Source organism: Netta rufina, assembly GCF_964035555.1.
Source record: "Netta rufina genome assembly, chromosome: 22".
Lineage (NCBI taxonomy): Eukaryota > Metazoa > Chordata > Aves > Anseriformes > Anatidae > Netta > Netta rufina.
Window position 1 is genome coordinate 6354437 of NC_140146.1, and position 19920 is coordinate 6374356.

General features: G+C 61.0%; 1 protein-coding gene across 1 annotated transcript in view; it reads right to left on the minus strand.

Moving 5' to 3' along the window:
- Nucleotides 1–19920, minus strand: part of AGRN (agrin) — a gene marked incomplete at both ends in the record, with an annotated part of 72012 nt that overhangs the window by 36847 nt on the left and 15245 nt on the right. The window contains one exon of the mRNA XM_084300198.1: nucleotides 5668–5688. Within this exon, the coding sequence (XP_084156324.1) occupies nucleotides 5668–5688 (21 nt within the window). The remainder of the gene's footprint in view (nucleotides 1–5667; nucleotides 5689–19920) is intronic.

Genomic DNA, 19920 nt, shown 5'->3' on the forward strand with positions numbered 1-19920 from the left:
GAGCGCGCTCCCGAGGGAGCCCTGTGCCCCCCTGCTCAGCAATCCTCCCCCCTCCAGCCGGGGGGGCGTCGATCCACGGGTGCCGAGGGGCAGCAGCGGGCTGAGCAGCGCCGAGCTGAAGTGCCAAGAGCTCAACTTGCGCTGCCGGGATGGGGACGGGGTGGCACGAGGGAGCTGGGGGGGCACGCCGCGGCACCCCCGCGCACCGCTGCCTGTGAGCGGGGCTGGGAAAGGAGCAGTAGGAGGGGGACCAGCACGGGACCCCCCTCTCCACCTCCGTGTCCTCCCAACGGGAGGCTCAGCCTCCGGGCTTGCTCTGGGGACGCCGCCGCCGCTCCTCCGGGCGCGATCCGGGCGCCTCCTGCAGCCGCAGCTCCTCGGGGTGGGCGCGCCCGCGATCCCCGACCCCGCGGGGAGGGTTTCGGGGGGACCCCAGCAGGCTGCAGCTCCTCTCACGGCGACTGCGAATCCATCCCCGCTGGGCTCTGCTTTCTCACGGAGCAGCCGGCGCTCAGCTCTCCCCCGCCGCCTCGCCAGCTCTCCGGCACCCTCCCAGCCCTCTGGCGAGCAGGAAGGGGCCACCGCCTCGCTGGTCCCCCTCCGGGGGCTGTCACCTCGCTGGCAAGGAGCACGCTGCTTGCTGTCACCTCCCAGGTGGCCGGGGCGAGCCAGCTCCCCTGCTCACGCCGCTGTGACATGCCAGTCCGTGGCGGAGAGGTCCCCGTCCCTCACCGAGCCGGGCATCAAGAGAGCACCGAGCGCTGCCGGGGGGAGCAGCGGCCTCCTGTGCCCGGTGTGCGCCGTGACAGCTCGGGGACCCGATCCACGGAGCCAGACAATGAAAGAGCCAGGGGAATTAAAAAAAAAAAAAAAAAAAAAAAAAACACCAAAAAAAAAAGCCAAGTCTGCGTCCCCGCCTGCCCCACGCCCTGAAGTTTCTCCGCCTCGCTCCGCTCCTGCGAGCCCAAGTCCCTCCGGAGAGGAGCAGCCGTCCCTCCCCGGCGCTGTGCCGCCGACAAAGGGGGGATGAGGAAGAAGAGGAGGGCGAGGAGGAAGGACGCCGGGGCTGCTCGCCTCGCCCGTGCCCGTGGTTGAGAGCAGGAGGCTCGAACAAAGGCTGCGGGCAGCGTTCTGCCCCCGTGGTTCCTCGCTGGGCAGGAGCACAAAGGCGGCGGGGAGGACGTGGGGGGACCTCAGCTCGGGTCCTCGCCCCCCGCCACCGCTCCGCGGCCACCTGTGAGCATCCCGCCGCTCGCCCCCCAGGAGATGGAGCGGGGTCCTCCTCGCCCTGCTCCCCAGGGAGAGCACGGGAAGGGGAGAGAAAAAAAATTAAAAAATAAAAAAAAAAAAATCCCCCTCCTCCGCCTCTTTCCCCCCACCCCCTTCGCCTTTTCATTCGTGAACTAAAGATGTTGGGAGAGGCGGGGACTGCGCTGTCAAAACTCATTATGCCTCCCCCGGCAGCGCCTCTGCCCCGCGCCCCCCTCCCCGCTCTCTGCCCGACCCCCAGGACGGCGGCGGGACTTGGGCGAAGTGGCCAAAGGAGCAGAGAATAAAAAACGGGGATTGGGAAAAATAAAAAAAATTAAAAAATAAAAAAAATCAGGCGTTTTTAAGAGGTGTGTTCCAGGGAGGTGGAATTATCCGCGCTGGAATGCTCCGAGATGGATAAAGGGGACCACACGTGGCCAAAATGCTGCCCCCAGGGGCTCAGCCCCACTGTGAGCACCCAGGGGGTTTTTTGGGAACAGCACCAAGGCTGTAAGGACCCGGCAGGAGCTGGGACCTGGTGCACACCCTGGGCTCACCAGCTGGGTGGGGCGGAGGAGAGGGGGCACGAGAAAAAAGAGGTGCTGGGACGGGGACGCACGGTCATCGCCTGCCCTGGGCAGGATGCGGCCAGAAAGGGGATGCTGAGGACAGAAACAGGGCTGGAAACCAGGGGTCACAGCCAAGAGATGAGTTTCTGGAGTCCAGCAATGGGGTAAAAGCAAAAAAAAAAAGCAGGGCAGGACAGCCCCCAGCAGCACCAGGTTGCACCCGGAGCGCCGCGACCGTGCTCCTCAGCAAAGGCGCTGAGCTCCTCCACGCAACGCAGCAGCTCTGGATATTACAGAGAAATCTCCCCCCCTGGGGATTTCTGGAGCAGCACACAAGGGGCTGAGCCCTTCCCAAAAAAACGGGCAGAGCGCCCTGGCTCTTTTCTCCTGGGTCACCACGCCGCACCCTGAGCTGCTCTCAGCATCCTTCCCGTGCGCACAGGTGCCAAAATCTCCTGCGTTTGCATCCCCCCTGCGTTTTTACCCATAGCAGATCAGCCAAGACAAGGAGCAGACACGAAAACAGCTGAGAGGGTGACAAAGGGGAGACAACATCAGCTGGGAGCTCGTCCCTATCCCCCCCACCTCCCACCCAGCTTTCTAACTGAAAGCGTTCGGCACCCGAAGGGCTCCGCGTGGTCACCAAGCAGCCTCTGGAAAGGCTGCTGCTGTTAACGGGGTCATTTCTGGGCTTTCCCGGCGAGGATGTCACAGCTGCTGCCAAAATGCTGCAGGAGGGGCTGGGGAGGGGGCAGGGTCCTGCTGCTCCGAGCCCAGTTTTGGGGCTGCACAGGGCTGGGGGCACGCGGGTTGCCCTGCGCACCCAGAGGATGCTCACCTGCAGCTGGTGGGGCACAACCCTGCGGTTCCTTGGGAAGAGACCACCACCAGGACCCCTTTCATTCCCTTCTCCTCCACGCTTCTCCATCCCAAAAGCCAGCTCCTGACCCAAAAAAAACCAAACCTGGCACTGTTTGGGGCTCGGGCTGACAGCTGTCAGCCCATCCCTCCCCACCGGAGCAGGGAGCCCGTGCTGAAGCCCCCGGCTCCTGCCAGGCTGAGCCCCTACCCGGCTCCCTTCTGGCTAATCCCGTTAGGCAGGGAGCTAATTGGGATTTATCTGACAGCACCCAGTGCCTCCAGGGCCATCTCGCTCTCCCTCCTGGGGAGGAGGAGGAGGAGGGAGCCCGCGGAAGGCGCTCGCTTCTCTCCTTTCCCCGTCCCCTCCTGCAGTTTTCCAGGCTAATTACCGGCATTACGGCGAGCCGGGAGAGGGAGGGGGGAGAAAGTGGGGATTTTAATTATTTCATTTAACACTTGGCAGGACCCGGCTCAGCTCCTGCTGAGCAGAGCTTGGAAATAAAGAGCTTTTAAACCCTGTCAAGGGGAGAAAGGGGAGGGGGGGAGCGGGTCACAGCCCCGCCGGCCACGCTCCGAGCATCCATCTGTGCGCACCTCTCCGTTAACCCGTGCTCCCCCCCAAAAAAAAAAGCAGGGAGCCCATCTCTCCTCAAGTATGCAACAGGGAATGGGTTTTATGGAGCCTCTGCGACCTCGCTTACCAATTAAAACCCAAATTAACACGAGGTGTGCCCGCAGAAACCCGAGGGTGGCTCCAGCACCCACGGTGCTGCCCCGAAGTGGGTGCAGAGCAGAGCAGGATGGTCCTGGGAGGGAGGAGATGGGGCTCGGTGCTACAGCCCCCTGACCCTAATTGAGGACAGGGACCTGCCCTGACCCTAATGAAGGACATGGACCTGGGAGCCCCCCCCCTGAGCTGCACCCAGCTCCCAGCGCACCACGGGCACCAGCAGCCCAGCAGCAGGCAGCTCCTCTCGCAGTCTCACACTGCCACCTGCCGCCCTCACCAGCTAAATTCGGGCTGTGCATGGAATAAAGGAGCCCTGGCCAAGCTGGGAGCGCTCGCTGCACCCCAATCGATGCGGCAAGGGGGCAGGATGGAGGGGGTGATCCCACAGCAGCACGAGGTGGGGAAGGAAAGGAAGCCTGCTCCACTTGCTGGGGGGCAGACAGCATTGAAACGCTTCTGGAAGCGTCATTCTGCCCCAAATTCCCATCAGCCGGAGGCTGCTGCTGCTTTCCCGGGACAGCATCAGCTCCATCCGCCAGGGGAGAGCCCTGCCCGGCTGCTGGGAAGGACCCGGGTGAGCCGAAATCCTCCGGGATGCGACACTGCGTGGGGCAAACGGGAAAATAACCAGGAAAAAAATAATAAAATAAAATAAAAAAATGGAGAAAGCAAGCTCCAGTGAACAGCCAGGAGGCTAAAATTAGCGGGTAACGCTGGCACTCTGGTCACCTCCCCGCAGAGGAGCCAGCTGCCACCGAGTGCTTCCAGGCAGCGGGGGACATCCCTCGGCTGGGGGCACGCTTCGGGTAGGTTTTTTCACCCCAAAAAAGCAGCGCTGGCTGGATTTTAAAGGAGGAGGGATGCAGGCCCAGCTGCGTGTTGGCTCACACACACCTTCAGGAGGCTCCGAGTGGATTGGGAAGGCACAGGGAGCCCCAAAACCCCACAAAGGAACAGCCCCTCGTCCTCCGAGCAGCACAAATCCCACTTGGGGGCTTGGGTTTGTGGTGGGCACACACGAGGGGGACCCCAGGAACCCTTTTTCCCCTCTGTTACGCAGGGATAAAAACCAGCAGCACCCAGCCCGCGTGCTGTCAGACACATAGAGCTCTGAGTAACTTTACACCGGGTTGCAAACAGCGAGTAGCACCCAGCCCACTGTGGGGAGCGGGTCCCAGCTATGGGACGAGCAGCGATAGGGGCTGAGCAGCAGCGTGCAGTGGCTGCGAGCATCCCACAGCTCTGAGAACCAGCAGGGGATGCTGTCGGCTTGGCTAGCATCTCTCCTCACCGCTCCGCACCCAGAGAGGCGCAGGGTGCAGGCGGCTTGCAGGAAAACTTTTTGTGTCCCCTCGGTGCCTTTTACAACAAGGGGCACGTTGCCAAGCGAGCCCCCAAACGCACACCCCCGGCTCTGCACGGCACAGCCCACACATCACACGTAACCAGGGGCAGAGAACGGGGAGAAAAAGGAGCAGAAACACCTTGAAACCCTTCCTCGGTGCCCCCCACCAAGGCTGAGCTGCTCACGTCCCCGCCACCCCACGTCCCACCCCAACGCCGCGCGGCTCCGTGCGCCCGGCAGGCTTGGGCACGCAGCAAGCAGGCTGCTGGCCCCATCCACGTCCCCAGAGCCTTCCTCCCACCCTCTCAGCCCCACAACAACACAGCCGGCCTCCAGGCCACGAGGAGGTCGGCGTTCCCAGCCCCAGGGATCCCCGGGAGCAGGCACCCACGCAGCGGCACGCAGCCACGCCGCACGCCCTGCGCTCCGCTCCCGGCCCGGGGCACGGGTTGTGTTAAGCACCAGGAGCCAAAGGATCGGCTTTCCTTTCCCCCAGCCGACCCGGGAAGGTGGTGACGGTGAGAAGAGATGGAGCAGGGCATGAGAGAAGCGCTAGGTGAGAGGTGGCCGTGCTTAGATCACAGTTTCGCAGCCCCCTGGGGACGCAGCGTTTGCTTTTGGCGAGGTCCGTGGCAAGCCAATGGAGCCCAGGGAATAACATCGGGCTGGGCAAGGGGGTAGGAAGGGGTAGGAAGGCTTCGGGGGCAAGGCTTCAGCTCCTCAAACTGTGATCTAAAAGCAATAGCTCCCTCCGGGGTGAGCGCCCACCCTCCCCAGAAGGGTTCCTATTGCTCCGGCACATCCCGCGGGGATGGAAACATGAGAGGCACTAGCCGGTGAGTTTGATGGTGGATGGAAAAAAAAATAAATGGGATTTTTATTTTTTTTTTATGTGACACACCACCACTTACCAGCGAGAAGCTTCCTATGTTCTTTAGAAAGCAGGGGGGAGGAGAAAAAGGAGAGAACACAGCGGTTAGAACAGGACAACAGGCAGCCGCCCGACGCTCTCCAGCCCCCCTGGGTCCCCTTCTCCAGCTCCAACCCCCACACCCCTGCCAAGGGGATCCCCATCCCCAGCACCGACCACATGCAAACAACAAGAAAACCCTCTGCCCTGGCCAAAACCCCTCTGTTCTGTCCCTTGATCCATGGGGAATGCTACAAAGGCAGCTAGAGGACGCCCTGCAGAAGGTAGCGAGCCCCCAAAGCCAGCGAGCATCAACCCGTGCGTGCTGTCAGCGTAAGATTTTTCCGAAACCAGGCTCCTGCTTTGGAAACGTTCAGCCTGGAGCGAGCCACAGCCACGCCAGCTGCCCCATGCCTGCCCCTACCGAGGCTCATTTGCTTCTCGTGGGGCTGGAAGGAGCTCATCCTTCAGCAGCTCGATGCCTCCTGCCCAAATGCATCACACCTGAGCCTCAGCTGCTCGTTGAAGGCCAGGAAACCAAAGCACAAGACAAAACAAGGTCCCAAACATGGTGAAAAAAAAACAAATCAGAGAATAACCCAAGCTGGAAGGGACCCACGAGGATCAGAGCAGGGCAAGGTCTGGAGGTCGTGGCGCTTTGCTCAGCCCAGGCTCTCATCACCTGCTGGATAAGGATACAGAGCCCCAGAGGGAGCATAGCTGGGATGCAGGGGATGGAGGTGGCATCCCCAAGAGGAGGAAAAAATAAAAATATTGGGGCACAGAGCAAATAATTGTGAGGATGGGGCTGGAGCAGAGCCTCGCCAACTGTCTGATACCCAACCCGAGGGGCGCGGAGCCCTCCCCAAAGCTCCGCCAGCAGCAGCAGCTCCCACAATGGGCTGTGGGACACGGGTAACGTGACCCTGCGAGGAGCCCTGACGGCTCGCCGAGGCGCTGGAGGGGAAAACAAAGTGAGCATTGAGGGCTGGGGACGGCCCCGTGCCAAGGAAGTGACGTGCAGCCTTCTCCGCTGGCAACGGGGAGCCCGCTCGGCTCCCAGCCGCTGGGAGATGCGGGGAAGAAAGGAAGAGGGAAAAAAAAAAAAAAAAAAAAAAGCTTAAAAATATCCCAGCGCAGCGCGGTTATTTTGGGATTTTCATTTATTATTTAAAAAAGAAAAAAAAAAAAAAGGCAGAAATGAGAGCCGAGGCCCCACGGCCAGCTCTGGTGTGGATGGGGACGGGCTGCGCCTGGCGGGGGATGCTGCAGAGCTGGCTGCCTGCTGAGTTTTAGGGGATCCAGCCCTTGCCATGGGGAAGGAGAGGGGTGCCCGGTGTGGAAGATGTGCAGCCACCGCAGGGAAAAGTGCTGCACGTCCTGGGGAATCTCTTCTGTCGAGCAGGGAAGCTTCGCAGCACCAGGACCGGAGGCGCGAGGGATGCTCCAGAGCTGCGGCTACACAAAGCAGCAGCCGGCATCGGGAAGGGGACAGGGAGCTGATTTTACTGTATATTAAATGACCCCAAAAGGATGGGAGGGCGGCAGGGCTCTGCGCCAAGGTCGGGCGCTTGCCTCTGGAAGGTTTTCCCGGCCAGAAAGGCGCTGGGAGCAGGGGCACGCAGCCGAGTCCTGCAGAAAAGCTCCACCGAGGGGGAATGGCACGTTCGGGGAGCGTGGCACCGAGCAGAGGCACCTCTCCAGGACAAGCCACCCCACACAGCTCCTGCAGGGCGGGCAGAGCTACCAAATACCAGCTCAGTTCGGGGATGCCCATCCAGACCATTTCCTCACCATCCCAAACATGTGGATGGGCCCCAAAGGCTCGGCGAGGGCAGCGTGGTGCTGGTGTCCCCCCCCCCCAGGTACCCAGCCAGGAGCAGACACAACGTTTGAGCCCCAGGACCAAAAGCCACCGAGGCTGGGGGTCAGCAGCTCGCCTCCAGCTCCTGCCCTGGCCCCACGCAGGACCTCCACGTGCTGGCCCTTCCCCTCCATCCCCTGCAAACTGTTTTGGCACAGGGTTTCGGCACCGCCGCACCCCCACGTGCAGCCAGACCGCTCTGCCCTTCAGCTGAGCGCACGGGGAGATGCTCGGGGGCTCACCGAGGGGATGTCCTCGGGGAAAACCCTGCACCTGAAGCGCAGCTGACCCTGCAGAAGGACCCCCAAGTTGAATAAGGACTCAACCCCGGGGCTCTGCCCACGGCAGAGGGGTTTTTGGGTGCCCCTTCCTTCACCCTAAGCGCCCTGCGTGCCAGGGAATGGCGAGGGGGGCACGGATATCGCTGGGGAGAGCCAAGTCCCACCACCTGCAGGTGGCAGGGAGCGGGGCTGGAGGGATCCTCCCAGCCAGGAGGGACCTGCAGATCCCAAGAAAGCGAGGCGCTGATGTTTGCTTTGCGCCCCGATAAGGCCGCCGGGGAGCCCCGCGTCGCGCCGCCTCATTCCCAAGGAAACCAGCCAAGGGTTCCCACGCCACCTTCCCGCTGTTCAGCGCATAAAAGCAACACAGACTTCCTGAAATCCCTCTCTCCCTGACCCTCCCTACTGTTCCTCTGTATCCTGCTCCAAGGCCGCGCTCTGCGCCGAGATAACAAGGCACTTGGCTGCCAAAACCAGCAGCCAGAGGGGCCCCGGATCCCCACAAATCTGCATGCGAACAAAGACCCGATTTGAATGGTCAGTAAGTGGAGATGAAGCCCTTTCACTTGGGTTTTCCCCATCCCTGTAAGGCCGGCGTGGGAGCTCTGGAGGAGCTCCTGGTGCCCAGGTCCCACGGAGAGGCGGCAGCAGCCCCGGGGCAGGGACACAGCAGGAGAGGTGCCACCGGCGGAGCGACCAGCAAGGACAGTTTCCATCCATTGCACATCAAATCCCTACACAAAGGAATGAAACCCAAGCAAGCTCGTGCTCAAAAAAATAAAATAAAATTTATCTTTGGTGGTTTTTTTTTGGTTAATGCAGAAATTTCCCTAAGTCTGGGGCATCCAGCTGGCCTCGCTCTTGGAAATTACACACTAATTAAACACACGACGCTCTCCCTCTCAAAAAAAAAAGAAAAACCACCCAACATATCAATCAATTGGCATGCGATCAGCAGCCAATAACTGCTGCTGCTGCTGCGATTCGGCCTCCCTGGAGAGGTGTGTTAATTGCCTCAGTTAATTGTCTCCCCTCGGATGGGGACTAACGAGGTGCCCAAGTGGCACCTTGGGAGGAGGGTGCTGCGGGGAGGGGAGGCGGCGGGGATTTTCCCACCTTCCTCCGCTGCCGAGCTGGAAGAACAGTCCCCAAAACAGAGCCAGAATTGAAACCAGCTGTGTAGGAAGTGTCTCATTAGCAGTAATTGCTTTGCGAGGATTTGAGGTTTCCCCTCCGTGCCGCCACCAAACACACTTTTAAGGAGCTGCCGCGCGCCGGGCACTGGGACGCGCTGGTGGGGGGAGGAAAGGAAAAGGAATTAAAAAAAAAAAAAAAAACCCGAGGGCAGAGCCTCGATTACACTAACATTTTTATTGAAGCCAGGGAAAGTTTACTCAGGCCGGGCTGGCGGCAGAGGATCGCTGCTGCAGCGGATTAGGCTGAAAAAACTGAGCATCACAACCCCTGCTCGGCACAGCCGAGGGTTCCCGCGGCAGCCTCCTGATGAGGAGCCGGCCAGGACCTTCTTCATCCCTTACCCAACCATCCCTGTGCCTAAATCTCCCCGTGGAGTGATTTTTCCCTGGATGGCAGGGCCGAACACACAGCAAAACAAAGGCAAAGGAGGTAATGCAGCTCCATCGGGACCTCGCACCGGAGCGCAGAGCTGCTTCTGCTCCCCGTGGTGGGGCAGGAGACCCAGGGGGTGAGGCACCCCGCTCCCAGCCCCTTCCCTCTCTAACCCCACAACAAAACCACCCCGCCAGCTGCATCCCATCGAGAACAAGCCACGAGGACACGAAGCTGCGCAGAGGATGCCACGCATCCGACAAACCAGCAGCGAGGCGTTTTGGGAATGGATGGGGGGCACCCGCCCCGTCCCAGCACCCTGACCCTACAGCCCCAAGCAGGGGAGGCTCAGTGGGAACACCTCGCTGCAGGACTCCTCTTCCTCCTTTTCCAGCCCGTGCAAGACAAAGGACCTGCTCTTTGCTGGAGAGAAAAAGAAGCAAACATCCCTCGGGCGTTCGAGTACCAAAGGAGCAGCGGGCACCCCGGATTTCGGGTGAGGCGAGCGCGGCGAGGAGGCTGTAAATCTCCCTTCGTCCTCGGGCTCCTTTCTGCAGCCCCCTCAGCCTGCCCTAGCCCCTCTCCCCTCCCGGCTCCAGCAGAGCTCGCATCGCCTAAGACAATAGCTGCTTATGTTCTGAAGCAGGGCTGCTTTCTGGGAAGGGAGCCAGGCCTGGCAGCTCTCAGCAGCGGGGAATAAAAGCCCCGTTTGTGCTGCGCAGCCCCTGCGCACCAGTGGGGCACCCTCGGAGGGAGGCAAGGCAGCAGCCTGCTGGGGATCGGAAACAGGAACGCAGACAGACGCCCTGGGCCGTGCGAGAGGAGCGAGGGAGAAAGGCGTGCGGATGGGGATGGAAAAGAAAAAAAGCCGCTTGTTCAAAGCGCCGGCGGCACCGCGGGCACAGCTGCCTGGCATCCCCTGCGCCACGAGAGCAGCGCACGGGGCGCCGAGGATGCTCTGGGCATCGGGGAACCCAAAGCAGTGAGACCACCAGAGCGTGACGTGCACCAGCAGGACCCCTTTGGGGACGGGGAGCCGGGGACCCCTTTGGGATGAGGAGCCGGGGACCCCCTTTGGGGATGGGGAGCCAGGGACCCCTTTGGGGATGGAGAACCAGGAACCCCTTTGGGGATGGGGAGCCAGGGATCCCCTTTTGGGATCTGTTTGGCTGCATGGGGCCATCCGTGCAGAGGGATTTTGGCTGGATAGGGTGGAAAAAGCCCCCCTCCATGGCACAGAGCATCACAGCCACCAGCCCTCCACCCCACAAGCTCCCCAGCGGGTGCGATGCCCACCACGGCCCCGGCAGCCCAGCACCGTGCCCCACGGGGGGGGTTTATGGCTCCACCAAGCCCTAGGCAGTACAGAATTCATCCTCCTCCTCCCCTGCACTGCTGTCAGGTGCAATAAGTGACACCAGCAGCTTTAAAACATCCGCGGCTCACCGCGGTGGAACAAAATGCAAATCAATTAATCTGAAAAAATATATATCAAACTGCCCTTTTATTTCCAACCCCCCCCCCCGCCTTTTTATTTTTTTTTTTTCTCTCTTCCTGAAGCTTTAAAGTTGCTTTTCGGCTGTCCTGAATAATTGAAGTTAACATGAAAATTTAAAGTCTTTCAAGATTTCATTAAAATTCATTCCCTTTCCCTTCGGAGAATTGTCATTGCCAGAGCCCCGCGTAGGGCAGACAGCAGAGGCAGCTGCCTCCATTCACAGCAGTTAACTCTGTTCTCCCTGGCTGAAGAAAACTCACTCCTAATCGTTTAATAGAGACCCCCAAATAACATCCCTTCGCTGCTCCCTCCCGATTCGGGCACAAATCCTGCATTAACCCTCTCTCCTCCAGCTGCTTTGGGCTCAATTTTTCCGCTCCCAGCCCAGCACCCCCCAGGAGCAGAGCGAAACCAGCTCGAACCATTAACCCCAGCCCAGCTCCTTCGTAGCAGGGACTGTCACGTCGAGTTAGGCACGGAGAAAGCGACCCCAGAGCCCGAGACGAGGAGCAGCACTTGCAGAAAAATGTATTTTTTAAGTGGCAAGAGTGCCGTTTGCTCTTCAAAAAGGCCCCTCCTGAGAACGCCTTGCACAGCAGCAGGGGTGGCCCTTGGGTAGGCCATCAGACAGCCTAAAACACAGCTGGGGAGAGCAGCAGAGACGAGAGAAAATAAAAATAAAGAGGCTTTATGCCGAGGATATTCCACCTGTAGGGTTTTTCTTCTGCTGGATTTTTTTTTTTGCTGCTTTCTGCCGGCGCTGCTCCCAGTTTGGGGTTACGACCGCCGGCGCTCTCCCAGTTTCCCCCCACTTGACCGCCTGACCCAGAGGATTTTCAGCAGCTTCTGTAAATCCTATTGATTTTTTTTTCCAAACCCACGTGGATTTGGCTTCTGGGAAGGAACTGGCCATTAACCTCGTGCTTTCCTCCAGCCCTGAGCCACCCCCTTCCTCCCCTTGGCACCCATCCCCGCTCCCAGCTCACAGCCCCAGTGCCCCCAGCAGCTCCTCTCCTCTGCCAAGCCCAGGGGGCTCCACATCATTTCTGCCTGTGGGAGGGCCACGAAGACCAGCTGGGGCCTTCTTCTGGGGTCCTGCAGCATTTCTGGGAAGGCCACCATACATACACAGCTATAAAAAATAAAAATTCCTGGTTTTGTATCTCCTATTAAGGTGAAGGGAGAGGAAAGGTTCGGCGCATCCACATGGGTGTGGGTCCCAGCCATGCAGTGGGAACGTGGGAGCAGCAGGAGGAGCCAGCCCTGTCACCCTACTGGGATGGAAAGCATCGCCACCAACTGGTGCAACTGGAACTGATGGACAACCCCCCCCCAAAACCTCCACAAACCCCAAATTTCCCATTCACGCTCCTCTAACGACAAGAAAAAAATGGATAAAGGGGGTTGTATTATTTTTTTTTAGGGGCAGGGGACAAACCCTCCCCGTGCTGCTCAGCCCGCCACCTGCACAGGAGAGCTTTCCACGCCGGGAAAACCCTTGGGGCAAAACGCCCACCGCTGGGCTAGCTGCTGCCCAGAACAGGCTGCTCCGAGGAACAAACCTCCCACGCGCCCGTGCTGGGAGCGCACGTTCCCGTCACACAAAGCATCCTTGTGTGTCCCGGCTCCCCCCTCTGCCCAACCCCGCGGCTCAAGAAGGGAGAGAAACGCTGCTCTTACCTAGTAATGAAGAATCCAGAAGCCGCAGGGGGAGAGGACAGCACATGCAAGAGAAAAAAGAGCAAAAGCTGTTGGTGAGACCGCGGCAAAGCGCCCCATAGGATCACCACAAGGGCTGCTGCGCTCCTCCCTGGGGATGAGGGTTGGTTCTGGCTCCTTCCTCAACCCCAAAGCTCCCCGCAGCCAAATCCAGTGCTGGGCTAATCCTGCTCCTTGCCAGGCTGCTGGCAAGGGTCTGAGTGCCTGCCTTTCCCCGCCGAGGGGAGATGCCCAAGCAGAGCAGGAAAGGGATGCCCAGAATACCCGTGGAAATAACGGATGTGGTGGCAGGAGGAGGCGTGGTGGCCCTGCAGCGTGGAAAAGGGTCACACACCTCAAGGGAAAAGGACCCATCTGCCCAAAAAACATCCCAATTAAATTTATCTGGGGCTCTCCAGGATGGAGCAGCATCGCCAAGGGTGCAGGACGCGGCGCCAAGAGGGCGCACAGGGCGAGGAGGTGCTCACCATCCTCCTCCTCCAACTTCTCCGAACTGTTGGCTCCTCTCTCACCACATTTCCACAAGCCACAAAGCTCCGTGCTGGAGCCAGGCACCCTGCAGCTCAGCAGGCAGGGCCTGACACGGGGACTTGGCAGGCAGGAGGAACCAGCGAGCAGACAGGCAGCCTCCCCTGCCCTGCCGATGTGCCCCAAAATTCGCCAAGGGGGAAGCGCAATTACGGCAACGGGGATCGGGTGCACAAAGCTTGGGGGATCCGAGGGTGGATCAGCCCCACAACCAGCTGGAGGAGCTGGAAGCCAGAAATCAGCCCCGGCCCATGCCGCAGCAGCCTCATTTCCTAATGGCATGCTTTAATCTCCTAATTGGGCTGCAGCAATGCGCCCAGCGTGGGGACGGGGCTGTGCAGCTGAAGTCACCTGGATGGTTCAGACAGAGCTGGGCGAGCAGCCAGGGCTGGAAAAGCCCCAAAAGCTCCAGCAGCGCTCAGGGTGTCCCAGCCCTCCCTCTAGTGCTCCCCAGAGACTGCTTGGCTTAAACCAGGGCAGAAACCACGGCGAGGAACCAGAGGGGCTGCTCTGAGGATGCTCCGAGATGTCTCACCACGGGGACGGCCGGGCACCAAATTTCAGAGCAGGGCACGGCGCAGATTTGAGGCACAAGCAGAAACGAAGGGGTTTGGGAGCAGCAGGCGAGCAGAAAGAGGAGCCCGTGCCCCCAGCACGTACCCTGGCTCCTCTCCGTGGAGGACACGGGCACTTCTCCCGGCCCAAAGGGCAGCGAGAGCCCGGCAGAGCCGGGGAGCAAGGCAGCTGCTGCCACTGCTCCAGCCCGCCAGGGTTGCCAAGGCGGCTGGCTCTGTATACGCAGCAACAAGCTTTGAAGTCAGGGCAGAGGAATGTGCCCCCGTGCCGCCCCGCCAGGGCAGGGCACGCAGCCACCGCCACGTCCCCGAGGGGCTCCGGAGCCGGGGTCTGCACAGGGCGCACCAGGAGCAGCGAGCTGCTGCCCCAAAGCATCACAAACTGGGGCTCCTGCCTCTTGGGAGCTGGAGGATGCTGCCCAGCGGGCTGGCAGGACTCCACGGCTTGCTCAGCACCAGGTAATTCCCTCGTTTCTCCCCCTTCTCCAGCCTCTTCTCTTTTTCAGCCGCCCCGCCGGCCCCTTGCTGGGGGAGGCAGCCCCCCGGGCACATCCCTGCGTTGCTGCCCGCTGTCCCACGCTCCGCCTGAGCGAACTTCCAGCGGGTTTCAAGTGTGGATTCCCACGTAGGCAGCGTTCTGCCTGCAAACAATTATTCCTGGCTTTGGACACCCCCGGAGCGCGGTCCCACCATCTGTCTGAGCAGGGCTGCCGTTAGCTGGGGCTGCAGAGCTGGCACCGGCCCGAAGCCAACCCCAAACCCCCGCAGAGCACTCAGGAGTCGAATCCTAAGCCTGTCCCTCCGACCCGAACCCCACAACGTGGAGCAAATCAATTCCCACCCCAAACCCGAACGCGAGCGGCATCCAGCGCGACGCCCACGAGCCCTCGAAGCGCTCGGCGGCACGGCGGCCAGCCTCCAGCCCCGCTCCCCAGCCGAAATGCAGCGTGTTAAAATGTTAAGCCGGGCGAGATTTCCTGCCAAGGGAAAGCCTTTCATCTCGGGCAGGCTTCGAGCGAGTGCCAGCTCCTTTCAACCCCGGTCCCGTAGAAATATCGGGGCCGGGTTGGCCCCGCGGAGGAGCGTGGCAGCGAGGGCATCACAGGGCAGGGCCCCGGCCACCACGGCTGCTGGAGGGAAAAGCCCCCGGGGAAAGCAGGGCAAAAGGCGCCTGGGATATGTGTGAAGAGGCACCAGACCCTGCTGGGGAAGCAGGAGCTGCTGTATCTGCTCCTTTTCGGGTGGACGCAGGGTCCCCAGGGGCTGCGCTCGCTGCTCGGGGTCACGGGGTGGAGGCTCCAGCCCACGCTGCTGCTTCCCTTCATCCGCCAGCACAAAGCTGAGGATTTCTGGGGATTTTTCCAAGGGTTCCCACGCTTCTGCCGGGACGTCAAACATCCGGGTCAGGGGGGGAGAGTTCGTCACACTCCTAACGAGGCTTTGCTAATGAACCGAGAGCAAAACGCGCGAGGCGCACGAGCAGCAAGGTGCAAACGGCCAGAGGTGGTGCCCAGCCCTGGCGAGGGGATGGTGCTGGGATGGGTGATGCTGACACCTTTTAGGGTTCCTAACGCCATCCATCACCTCGGCACGGGCAGATTCTGCCTCCAGCCCTGCCCCAGCACCCACAGAACCAGGGGATGGCACCAAAAGCATCGCCCGCAGCCCCGCGGGGAGCCCGGCTGCCCTTCCACCAGGCCCTGGTGGAGTTCAGGAGAGACTCCCTCGGGCAAAGAAAGTGCAAGTCCAGCTGGCCAGGAGCCTCCTGGGGCTGTCTGGGAGAAATTATCAGTCTAGGAAAACAATTCCAGCCCGGGTTGCTTCAGATCCCCTCCCCGTTCCTGGGCTTGGGAACTGGGTCCCAGCCAGCAGCCCTGCGCTCAGCAGGCGAGGTTTCTCAGGAGCCAGAAGAGCATGAAGCACATCAGCTGGTGCGGGCAGGCAGCTCGGGACCAAGGCAGGCTTTCGGGGGAGAAAAGCAAGCTCTGCACCACGTCACAGCGCCGGGGCAGCTGCCCTGAGCCTCGCCAGACCTCCCAAGGAAAGCCTTTATCCTTCGCTGGTGTAAGCAATCCCAGCCAGGCTCCTTTGCCAGGTAAAAGCTGCGTCTGCTGGCACATCTGAGCTGTTCCTAACCCTTCCCAGCATCGCTTCTGCCTGGAAGGGAAGGGTCTCATCCTTCCTGACCCCGTCTCTTTGGGTATTTCCCAGCGGGGTGCAGCAGCACGAGCAAGCACCGGAGATCTGAGCCTGCCGAGGGGCCGAACGCCCTGCAAAAAGAGACTGGGACGCAGCAGGGAGGGATGAGGTGGGGAAGGCAGCTCCTTTCCCCCAGGAACGGGAATTCAGCGTGCTTGAGGAAGGGTAAAACAAAATAAAAATTGAGTTAATCTGAAAAGCAAAACCTCACAGCAGCTGGCTTCCAGGCTGAAGGGATGCGCTTGAGGAAAGCAAGCTGTGTCCATCCCAGGCAGCCTGGCGTGGCCTCCCAGCCGGATCTCACAGCACCGACCTTCGCAGCACCCTTCCTTGCCAGAAAATATTCAGGCTTCCCAGCTCCCAGGGTGGCCAGCGAGCAGGGACGGGCAGGAGGATGCCGTTTGGAGCAGGAGCGCAGCTTCCACCTGCCCCTGGCTCCGAGCAGCTCCACCAAAACCGAGCCCTGGTTTCTCTCCAGAGATGGGGAAGCTGCTGGGAACAACCCAGGACCATCAAAAACCCTCGAGGGTTTTTGCCAGGAGGCATCTCAGGAGGCACGGGGGGAGGGATTTGGCACGCGGGGGTCCTCCTGCAGCACACAGACAGCGGGCGCTGGCTCTCCGCGTACTTCCCCGGGTAAGGGGGGTGGGAACACCCAGCCTTTGATCTTCCACCCAGCGGCTCCCAAACACAGGAGGGCTCCAGGAGATAAAGGAAAAGACAACAAACACGCTGCACAACGGGACGCATCCGGCAGATCCAGCGGGGAAATTTCATTTCCCTGGAACAAGCTGCACGTGCTCGCTGGAATAACCCGTGGCAGATGCTCTCCACGCCCAGCACACGCCGCCCTGCGCAGGCTGGGTGGTACAGGCTGCCCAAAACCTGCAGTAGAGCATCCTGATAAAGCTGTTCCCTACCAGCACGCCCAGCTTCTGGGCAAGGCGGCTTCCCCACAGCTTTATCTCAGCCTGCCCAGGCAGCCGGGGCCCTTTCCAGGTGTCCACGGCTGGATATCAGCCAGCTGCTCGCTCGCACGGTCAACAGGCATCGGGAACCAGTGAGCAGCTGGAAAAATTGGGTCCGAAAACCAGTCCCTGTCCATCGCTCATGGGTGTTCTGGAAGGCAGAGTCGGTGCCAGGCGAGCACGGCAGCTTAGCAAGACGCGGGAGGGAGCGGGTGGCGCGGCGCATCGCCGCCAGCACCACGGACACCCAAACCTCTCCAAGGTGCTCCTGCTGTCCCCTGGCTTTTTGGCTGGCCACACGAGGTGGCCAGGGGATTTGGCCACAGTTCCCACCAGCGTTACAGAAGGACAAAAGCCTCTTTTTGCCAGAAGCAGCAGGGCTCGTGCCCCGGCCTCCTCAGCTCCTGGGCTGCCAAACCTCAAGGGCTTGGTCCGAGGGGTGAGCCAGGGCTGGGAGCAGAGCTGTCCAAGCGATGCAGAGACCTGCTTTCCATAGGAAGTGCCTCCAGGGCATCCTCCAAAACCCTTCCTCCAGCCATCCTACTTCCACCACGCAGAACGGGGCTTGCTCGAGAGCTAAATACGCGCCTCCATCCCTGCGGGATGCTGACAAACCCTGGCAATAAGGCTGCAGGAGCCCCGATAATATCATGGGATTGGCCCAGCCCTCTAAGAATAACTGCTCTGCCTGTGATCACGTCGCAGGAATTCGCTTCCTCCTGCCCACCACAACCCTGGTACCCCCCAGGAGCCAGGAACCTGCTGCTCCGGAGCGGGCACATTGCCTCAAATGGAAAAATCTCCACCCCCTTTTTTTTTTTTTTATACATATAAAGATTGGGAGTTTCATCCCCAGCTTCCTGCAGAGAACAGCGCAGTGCTGCGCCTGGTGCCATCAGAAAATAACCCACAGTTCTCCCCCTAAAGAGATTAAAACCTTTTTATATTCATAACGAGCTGCAGGGCGAGGGAACAGGGACGCTGCGGGGAGCGCGCGCGCACGGGACACCACACTTGGGCTCTCCAGACACGAGCTGCCAAGCCAGGGGCATCGGGATGGCAGAACCCCACTCTCCACAGCACCGAGCATCCCATTGCATCCCAATCCCACTCAGGCATCGCTGCTTTCCCCTCGCTGGCAAACCCTCTGCAACCCCAGCACCGCCGCAGCCTCCTGGAGAGGCTTCACCCAGCCCAGGCTCCCTGCACAAGTCCCCACAAGAAGCCAGGCAGGGATGCCAGCTGCTCTCCGGCAGCCTCCCGCCCTAACCACCAGCCCCAGCCCTCGCACCAGCCTTCCCCACGCCCTACCAGGGCTGCTTGCTCCGGAGCCCTCCCCTTCCACACCCTCCGACAAGCTCCGGCGGTGTCCGAAGCCTCCCCGGCGCGGTGCCAGCGCTGCGGGGAAGCCGCCGGCACCTTTGCACGCAGGCGCCTGCGTCTCGGGGGCGCATAGCTGGCATTCCAGGCTGCCAGAGCTCTCTGCCACACGCCATCCACCTGACCAGGGCCGTGCATGCCACGGCAGGTTGCAAAGGGGAGCGCAAAGATCCTCGTCGGGGAGCAGCGCGGGGCAGGAGGCTGCTGCGCCTCCCCCGCGCGTTTAAGGGGCCCGGCGGCTCCTGCTGTGGCACTGACAAGTGGAAAGGTTTCCCCCTTCTGCCAAAAAACAGTCCTAGCAGTGCAAAGGGGGGGGAAAGAGGTTCACCCAGCCTCTCCTCTTGCCCCCAGGTGGGGGTCTGCCAGCGATTAACACCCCGCTTTGGGCACCAGGAGCTGGGATGCGCGCTCACAGGGGACTCGGCACGGAGCAGGGCAGGGAAACGTGCGCCGAGGATGGAGCACAACCCACGAGGATGGAGGATGGAGCACTACCCGCTGCCCCCGCCCAGGGAAACTCACCCACACGCTGCCAGATAGCCCTGGCTGTGTAGATAAGAGAGGTTTTTCCGGAGGTGAGGCAAGCTGTGCCACTCGGCCTCCCGCAGCTTTCTCCTCCCCTGCTGCCTTTCCCCTGCTCCCAGGCCAGCAGGAGGCCCCGTCCCCAGCAGGGTTTCTCCTCTTTCCTGCAGGAGATAAAGGGCAGAGGGCAAATCTCCAGGCGGAGGTTCACCTGGCACCTCGGGCTTTGGCTGCCCAGGCGCTGGTGGCTGCTGTCTTGGCCAAAAAGGAGCGCTGCAACCCGCCGGTTGCTTGAGGTCGAGCCCACGTTTTGGGGTAAATTCCGGGGAGAAAGCAGGTGCCCGCGGGGATGGCACAGTGCAGGAGGGAAAGCTGCAGGGAGGAGAGAACGGGAACCACCATGGATGGCCTTCCCCATCACCCCCTGTGCCTACAAAGCCCCTCTCCACCTCCTCACCTCCCCCGGGTGCTTTAGGGGAAGGGTCTCGCTGCCCCCTCCGCTCCACCAGCGGCTCCCAAAAAGAAAGAGGGGAAAAAAAAAAGAGAAAAAAAGCAGTTATTAGGCATGTTTCTGCAGCCCGGCGACCTGCCCAGCCTTGTGCTGGGGGAGCCACGTGCCCGCCCTGCGCCCCAGCACGCAGCAGGCTCACGGGGCACACCAGGGCATCCCGGTGGCACGGGGAGCTCTGCAGCTCTGGGATGGGATCCTGGCTCAGCACCCAGCTCCTGGCTCAGCACCCAGCTCCCCTGCCCGGGGGACAGCCCAAAAGCAGGCTGCGAGGGGTGCCCAGCTCACCTCGGGGTGCTGCAGGAGCACCCTGCGGGGTCACCGTGGTTCGGAGCCCCCTGGGTGCTGCTGTTAGCAGATTCTGAAATGAAGAGTGCCCAAAACGAGCTGGCTTGCCCCCAGAAACACCTCCCCCCAGCCTGGACATCACTCTTCAGGACTTTTTCAAGCCAGAAAGGGCTTGATTTAGACAACAGCCCAACGACTGCTGGAGGCACCCCTCCTGATTTTTCCTAATCCCTTTCCAAGCCCTCCACTGGGACCTTTCCTCCCTGTTCCCTCCTGCCCAAGGCCACCGAGCAGAGACCTCTCAGCGAGGCAGCAGAGCCGGTGGCTAAAATCATCCCCAGAGCGAGCTGAGATT